The 11103-nt window shown below is 20.0% G+C and overlaps 1 protein-coding gene across 1 annotated transcript in view; it reads left to right on the top strand.

The window, feature by feature from the left end:
* The first annotated feature begins 524 nt into the window (after positions 1–524).
* The window catches only part of LOC134254899 (receptor-type tyrosine-protein phosphatase F-like), a 34540-nt gene continuing 23961 nt past the window's right edge, over positions 525–11103 (top strand). The window contains exons 1-3 of the mRNA XM_062737431.1: positions 525–861; positions 7839–8021; positions 10613–10723. Of these exons, the coding sequence (XP_062593415.1) occupies positions 564–861; positions 7839–8021; positions 10613–10723 (592 nt within the window). The 5' untranslated portion in view covers positions 525–563. The remainder of the gene's footprint in view (positions 862–7838; positions 8022–10612; positions 10724–11103) is intronic.

Raw genomic sequence — 11103 nt, 5'->3', positions numbered from 1 at the left:
GAGGAATGTACTGTATATAATGTGAGAAGTACATAATATATTGTTGTGTTTACTGCATATAATGTTAGAACTACCCCATATAATGTTAGAACTACCGCATATAATGATAGAACTACCGCATATAATGTTAGAACTACCGCATATAATGTTAAAAGTACTTCATATAATGATAGATGTACATAATATAATGACATATCTACATCATATAATGAGAGAAATACTGCATATAATGGAGGTTGTACACGATATAAAGTAAAAACTACTTCATATAATTAAAATAGTACCGCATATAATAAAGGAAGCACTGCATATAATATTTAATCCTCATATAAGACAGTCCCGGCGTTCCATAGATAAAGTTTGGAACCTGTTAAATTCGTGGTTGAAAAACTTGTTGTCAGTGGTTGTTTGTACGGTTCCTTGAAATTTACAACCTACATTTCATCGGGGAAATAGATGAACATACATATATATTGTTTTCTGCTCATTTTCACCTTTTATGCTATTTCTATTTTTCAGATACTTCATATAACTTTATAGAATTGATAAAAACAGCGCCAGTAATGACCCAGGAGGTTCGGAACCTGGCCGTGGCTAAGGAACAAGTGGTCAGTTTTGTCTGTAAAGCCTCTGGAAATCCACAACCTACGTTTTACTGGGAAAAAGACGGGAAAAAGTTGAATATACGAAGGGAACGATACACAGTATTTGACATGCCATATGGTAGTGTCTTGAGAATTGACACTGTGCGGAATACAGACAATGGTAAAACCTTTACCTGTGTGGCTGAGAATGGAGTGGGGGATCCAGCCAGGAGTACGGGGCGTTTAAAGGTTTACCGCATTGACGGGAAAGAAAACGGTAGGGATTGCTATCGCCAAAAATTTCGTATCGCGATATATCACGATTTTTCCCCCACAATATCACGATAATATCACATTTTTAAAAGCAGCTTTTAAATTATTTTATATGAAAAGTCATTACTTTTCTTTTAAAATATATATAAAAAATTTTTACTTTCTTGAAATTTTTATATTTATAAAATCAGTTATGTTTGGACAATAAGATGCAATTCTTTTCACTTTTTACAACATTTTTTATACTTTCTGTAATTGTAATTGGAAAGATTGATAAAATAAATGAATAATATCTGGAGTTTATAATATACCTAAAGACTGGTAACTAGGTCTCTGTATCACGATACGTATCACGCGACAAAAAATCGTGATATACCGGTATACCAATAAAATCGCACATACCTATAAAACGGTAAAAGACAGTTAGTTCTTGTTTTTAAATGATGAAGAGTGCATTGGACAAACTTCACTATGACTTTGATAGCGGGCGGAAATGGGATAAACCTTTGCATGATGCATGTGATAAATGGGGAAAAGAATCATTAAAATTTCCATTTCAAACAGCAAGGTCATATTGATATTGAAATATTTCTGTTATGGGGATTCAAGTTTGATCAATTTGATTAAAGATCGATTCACCTTATTGGGTCTAACATTTATTTTTTCGAAGAACAGCACACAAAAAGTGCCCAATGTGAGCCTTAATTATGGCCCATTAGGATTTTATTTATTCCTTTTGGAGATAGCTCTCAAGTTCATCTCTTGATATAGGGACTCGTACTTATAAAATGAAAATATAGGACAAAATCATTTTTTTGATCCTTATTACATAACTTTACTTCTTATCATATGGAGCACTTCGAGAAACATACAATAAAGAACGAAGTGTTGTACATATGCTCATGAATTCTAAAAAAAACTCTATTTCTAAACTGAACCGTCAGCTCTATATACTACTAATAAAAATGTAAACATTGAAAGCAAGCTTAAGCGTAATTTATTGGAGGATGGGGTAGGGGCATCGAGGCATTTGAATGCATCAGTGGTAAATATCAGTAAAGGGGCACATATAGGGTTTCGGTTAATTATCATATGGGCTTTCAACTCCGAAGCGATAATTTAATAAAACATTCGTTGCTAATGAAATTTAGGAAAGTCAAAATTGTCAATAATTGATATTCGAATATTCGATAGGAGTATTCGAATATATTCGAATATTCGATAGAATAAATACATCTTGTATAATAAAACATTAATCTTCACTCTCCTTTCAACCAGTATAGGTTTTGTGCAATTATTTTGGAATACAAACTTATGTCGAGTTTGTTAAATGCATAACAATTATATTCTTTTTAAATGATCAAATATATGATGAATATACATAAAAATTTTAACAAATTTTTTTTAATTCAAAAGATTCTTTACTATGTTCCAGATTAATTGATCGTCTTGTATATATATATATATATATATATATATATATATATATATATATATATATATATATATATATATATATATATATATATATATATATATATATATATATATATATATATATATATATATATATATATATATATATATATATATATATATATATATATATATATATATATATATATATATATATATATATATATATATATATATATATATATATATATATATATATATATATATATATATATATATATATATATATATATATATATATATATATATATATATATATATATATATATATATATATATATATATATATATATATATATATATATATATATATATATATATATATATATATATATATATATATATATATATATATATATATATATATATATATATATATATATATATATATATATATATATATATATATATATATATATATATATATATATATATATATATATATATATATATATATATATATATATATATATATATATATATATATATATATATATATATATATATATATATATATATATATATATATATATATATATATATATATATATATATATATATATATATATATATATATATATATATATATATATATATATATATATATATATATATATATATATATATATATATATATATATATATATATATATATATATATATATATATATATATATATATATATATATATATATATATATATATATATATATATATATATATATATATATATATATATAATATATATATATATATATATATATATATATATATATATATATATATATATATATATATATATATATATATATATATATATATATATATATATATATATATATATATATATATATATATATATATATATATATATATATATATATATATATATATATATATATATATATATATATATATATATATATATATATATATATATATATATATATATATATATATATATATATATATATATATATATATATATATATATATATATATATATATATATATATATATATATATATATATATATATATATATATATATATATATATATATATATATATATATATATATATATATATATATATATATATATATATATATATATATATATATATATATATATATATATATATATATATATATATATATATATATATATATATATATATATATATATATATATATATATATATATATATATATATATATATATATATATATATATATATATATATATATATATATATATATATATATATATATATATATATATATATATATATATATATATATATATATATATATATATATATATATATATATATATATATATATATATATATATATATATATATATATATATATATATATATATATATATATATATATATATATATATATATATATATATATATATATATATATATATATATATATATATATATATATATATATATATATATATATATATATATATATATATATATATATATATATATATATATATATATATATATATATATAATATATATATATATATATATATATATATATATATATATATATATATATATATATATATATATATATATATATATATATATATATATATATATATATATATATATATATATATATATATATATATATATATATATATATATATATATATATATATATATATATATATATATATATATATATATATATATATATATATATATATATATATATATATATATATATATATATATATATATATATATATATATATATATATATATATATATATATATATATATATATATATATATATATATATATATATATATATATATATATATATATATATATATATATATATATATATATATATATATATATATATATATATATATATATATATATATATATATATATATATATATATATATATATATATATATATATATATATATATATATATATATATATATATATATATATATATATATATATATATATATATATATATATATATATATATATATATATATATATATATATATATATATATATATATATATATATATATATATATATATATATATATATATATATATATATATATATATATATATATATATATATATATATATATATATATATATATATATATATATATATATATATATATATATATATATATATATATATATATATATATATATATATATATATATATATATATATATATATATATATATATATATATATATATATATATATATATATATATATATATATATATATATATATATATATATATATATATATATATATATATATATATATATATATATATATATATATATATATATATATATATATATATATATATATATATATATATATATATATATATATATATATATATATATATATATATATATATATATATATATATATATATATATATATATATATATATATATATATATATATATATATATATATATATATATATATATATATATATATATATATATATATATATATATATATATATATATATATATATATATATATATATATATATATATATATATATATATATATATATATATATATATATATATATATATATATATATATATATATATATATATATATATATATATATATATATATATATATATATATATATATATATATATATATATATATATATATATATATATATATATATATATATATATATATATATATATATATATATATATATATATATATATATATATATATATATATATATATATATATATATATATATATATATATATATATATATATATATATATATATATATATATATATATATATATTATATATATATATATATATATATATATATATATATATATATATATATATATATATATATATATATATATATATATATATATATATATATATATATATATATATATATATATATATATATATATATATATATATATATATATATATATATATATATATATATATATATATATATATATATATATATATATATATATATATATATATATATATATATATATATATATATATATATATATATATATATAATATATATATATATATATATATATATATATATATATATATATATATATATATATATATATATATATATATATATATATATATATATATATATATATATATATATATATATATATATATATATATATATATATATATATATATATATATATATATATATATATATATATATATATATATATATATATATATATATATATATATATATATATATATATATATATATATATATATATATATATATATATATATATATATATATATATATATATATATATATATATATATATATATATATATATATATATATATATATATATATATATATATATATATATATATATATATATATATATATATATATATATATATATATATATATATATATATATATATATATATATATATATATATATATATATATATATATATATATATATATATATATATATATATATATATATATATATATATATATATATATATATATATATATATATATATATATATATATATATATATATATATATATATATATATATATATATATATATATATATATATATATATATATATATATATATATATATATATATATATATATATATATATATATATATATATATATATATATATATATATATATATATATATATATATATATATATATATATATATATATATATATATATATATATATATATATATATATATATATATATATATATATATATATATATATATATATATATATATATATATATATATATATATATATATATATATATATATATATATATATATATATATATATATATATATATATATATATATATATATATATATATATATATATATATATATATATATATATATATATATATATATATATATATATATATATATATATATATATATATATATATATATATATATATATATATATATATATATATATATATATATATATATATATATATATATATATATATATATATATATATATATATATATATATATATATATATATATATATATATATATATATATATATATATATATATATATATATATATATATATATATATATATATATATATATATATATATATATATATATATATATATATATATATATATATATATATATATATATATATATATATATATATATATATATATATATATATATATATATATATATATATATATATATATATATATATATATATATATATATATATATATATATATATATATATATATATATATATATATATATATATATATATATATATATATATATATATATATATATATATATATATATATATATATATATATATATATATATATATATATATACTACACTCATAGCCCAAAAAAATTTCCAAGCAGAACAAATATCTAACAGAGAAAAATTCAAAGCAATTACTTTTTGCTAATTAATTTCCAGATAATTGTTCTAATGATATTTACATAAACAAAAGATCGATGTGTTTACTGTAAAACTCTGTCCTACAGTACAAGCTGATTGAATGTACTGGACACTGTTATACCACTAATTAAGTTTACAAATGATTGATTGATTGATTGTATACTGTTTTACGTCCCGCTCCAGAATATTTCACTGATATGGAGACGTCACCATTGCCGGTGAAGGGCTGCAAATTTAGGCCTATGCTCGGCACTCAGGGCCTTTGAGCAGGGAGGTATCTTTATCGTGCCACACCTGCTGTGACACGGGGCCTCGGTTTATACGGTCTCATCCGAAGGACCGCCCCATTTAGTCGCCTTTTACGACAAGCAAGGGGGTACTGAGGACCTATTCTAACCCGGATCCTCACGGGGTTTACAAATGAATAAATTACTTTAATAGATACACTCTTCACACCTATAAGGTAATCCAAGCGGAGTGTCTTTTAATTTTGTACAAACTTGGTTCAATTTCTAATAAAACTTGCCAGGTTTTTCTTCTTTTTAATGCTTGTACACTTAAAAACGAATATTCGAATCATAAATTTATATTCGAATATCAACTCATCGAATGAATATTCGAATATTCGTTGACATCCCTATAATTAATTCTTTGGGTCCAAAGACATGCCCACGGGTTGTACGAATGTATTACCTTCCAATTTAGTGCAATATGCCGTTCGAAAGCCTTACAGATTGTGCTAAACTTCTGGGCAATTGCATCGATTGGAAAAATTTGTGGTATGGTAACATTCCTTGCCCTTAAATTGTTAAAAACGGACATTTAATGTTCATTTTAAGGATAATAGATCAAGATTGCACAACCAATCCATGCAAGCGGAGAGATACTAGTAGGATGAAAAAAGCTACTAATCTTGATTATTTATCTTTATTGTTTTTTTTTTTCTTCAGAAATTCCATTGGGATATCCTAAAATTGTTGTAAATCCAAAGTTAAAATCTGCTGAAAAAGGGAAACCTGCCATCATGCAGTGTCAAGCGGATGCTAATGGACACAAGTTTGATATCGAGTGGTTCAAAAATGGTGTCCCTGTAGATCTGGGTGACAACAAACGGTTCACACTCACTGAAACAGGTATTTGTGTGTCATATAAATGATACATTGTAATATCAATTCAATTAAATAAAGGTACAATTCAAATTAAATTAATTTTCAGCAAAGTTACCTTTTAAAAATTTGTAGGATACTTACTTTAATGTTTAATGAAAGTAATTAATTCCACCTCAACTCCCACTAAGATTTAGGACATACTGTGGATTTTTCGGGTTAATCCTAGCCACTAAACTATAAATCTCAAAGAACATATACCTAGGGCAAGGTAAAGATTCGTAAGATTTTTAGTATGTATATGATTTACTCTCAAAATTAACGAACTAGTGAAATTGTAATTGTCCACGAACACTGACCCACTTGATTCGAAATGATTACACTGTACGTCAACCCAGCCCCCCTTTTTTGTGAGGGGTAGAAATAGGACGGAATAGAAAATACAGTGACTATGACCCCAAAAAATTGTTCTACACCATATATATCTTTTGGTCGTCGGTTCATTGACTCAATACGGGGGAACTTAATTCGTGAATTAAATAATTTACCGAGAGGAACCAGAAATGATCCTGCATCTTTTTTGTTTAAGGGGTAGAAATGATTTCCTTTTTATACCCCCGCTCCGAAGGATATATATATATATATATAGGAGATATGCCATATGGTGGGTACATTTGCGCTTAAATCTGATGTCAACTTCCTGTTTGTCTGTGCGTCTGTCCGTTTCATACATCACAAATTATCGTCGCAGTTTTCTCAGCAACTACTCATTGTAGATGCTTGAAATTTTAACACAATCTTCTCTGAGGCATGCCATATGGTGGGATACATTTTCGCTCAAATCAGATATCAACTTCCTGTTTGTCTGTGCAGCTGTCCGTTTCATACATCACAAATTTTCGTCGCAGTTTTCTCAGCAACTACTCATCGTAGATACTTGAAAATTTAAAATAATCTTCTATGAGACATGCCATATGGTGGGATACATTTTCGAACAAATCTGATGTTGACTTCCTGTTTGTCTGTGCGTCTGTCCGTTTCATACATAATAAATTTTCGTCGCAGTTTTCTCAGCAACTACTCATCGTAGATGCTTGAAATTTTAACACAATCTTCTCTGAGGCATGCCATATGGTGGGATAAATTTTCGTTTAAATCCGACATCAATTTTCTGTTTGTCTGTGTGTCTGTCCGTTTCATACATCACAAATTTTCGTCGCAGTTTCCTCGGCAACTACTCATCGTAGATACTTGAAATTTTAAAATCATCTTCTATGAGACATGCCATATGGTGGGATACATTTTCGAACAAATCTGATGTCAACTTCCTGTTTGTCTGTGTGTCTGTCCATTTCATACATCACAAATTTTCGTAGCAGTTTTCTCAGCAATACTCATCGTAGATGCTTGACATTTTAACACATTTTTTTCTGAGATATGCCTTCTGGTGGGATACATTTTCGTTTCATACATAATAAATTTTCGTCGCAGTTTTCTCAGCAACTACTCATCGTAGATGCTTGAAATTTTAACACACTCTTCTCTGAGATATGCCATAATGGTGGGATACATTTTTGCTTAAATCTGATGTCAACTTCCTGTTTGTCTGTGCATCTGTCCATTTAATACATCACAAATTTTCGTCGCAGAATTCTCAGCAACTATACTCATCGTAGATACTTGAAATTTTAAAATAATCTTCTATGAGACATGCCATATGGTGGGATACATTTTCGAACAAATCTGATGTCAACTTCCTGTTTGTCTGTGCGTCTGTCCGTTTCATACATAATAAATTTTCGTCGCAGTTTTCTCAGCAACTACTCATCGTAGATGCTTGAAATTTTAACACAATTTTTTTTCTGAGTGGGATACATGCCTTATGGTGGGATACATTTTCGCTTAAATCTGATGTCAACTTCCTGTTTGTCTGTGCGTCTGTCTGTTTCATACATCACAAATTTTTGTCGCAGTTTTCTCTGCAACTACTCATTGTAGATGCTTGAAATTTTAACACTATCTTCTCTATGGCATGTCATATGTTGGGAAACATTTTTTTTTAATCGGGTATCAACTTCCTGTTTGTTTGTGCGTCTGTCTGTTTCACAAATAACAAATTTTCGTCGCAGTCTTCTCATTAGCTATTCATAGCGGATGCTTCAAATTTTATTTCTTTCTTTGTTTAGGGATGCCATATTGTGGATTAATTTTGATATGAATCTGATGTCAACTTCATATTTTTCTGTGCATCCGCCTGTAACTGAACTTGTGTATATTAACATGATAGTGCTTATTTACATCAGAGCGGGGGTACTACTAGTGAGCATTGGCTCACAGATTTCTTGTTTTTAGGACGGTGGCATGAACCTTTTTTTCTCATAAGATTGGGGATTAAAAAATTGAAAATTATTTACACTAAAAAAATGATGTAAATGTAAAATACATGTATCCTTATCATTGACCCTTGAAACAATAAACTATTTTTTTTATTCTATAGTGAATTAATTTAATTAGATAAACTGTACCATGAAAGCTTTTAAAAAAGATACATTATTTAGCGTTTTTGAAAATGAAATTTGGGAATCTTTTTTTCATCAATAGAACATTTGTCTTTTCAGGATCTTTACGTATAGCCAAGGCCCTAGAGTCAGATAATGGAAAATATGAATGTGTAGCTACCAATGAGTACGGAGTGGCCTACTCTTATGCTGCGATGTTATACGTCAGAGGTGCGTACTACTATCTTCATTGGTGAAAGAGAGATTTTTTTATTTACCATCGTCAAATTATGAAATCTTTTTTGTAGGTTTTGGTTTATATATGTGTATACATAATTTGATGCTAACAAATTCTTATCTGAAATCTTACATTAAACTTTAATCTCAGAATTTGTTAAAAATTTTTATATCTACAAGTTGCAGATTATCTCAAGCTCAATGTCTGTGAAAGGTCTAGTTTTTGTTCCCTTGAATTATTAAAAGAACTTGAAAAAAATACATTTTAAGTGCAGTTTACATTGACCTTGACCATTATCATATATACTTACTATGATATACAATTTTAGTACGCTTTATGATATACAATTTTTTTAGTACGCAGAGTTCCTCCA

This window comes from Saccostrea cucullata, unplaced genomic scaffold (assembly GCF_032062105.1).
Source record: "Saccostrea cucullata isolate Sc308-1 unplaced genomic scaffold, CSIRO_AGI_Scuc_v1 ctg3418, whole genome shotgun sequence".
Taxonomy (NCBI): Eukaryota; Metazoa; Mollusca; class Bivalvia; order Ostreida; family Ostreidae; genus Saccostrea; species Saccostrea cuccullata.
Note: the sequence above shows the minus strand (reverse complement) of the source record. Positions and strands in the feature narration are given on the sequence as shown.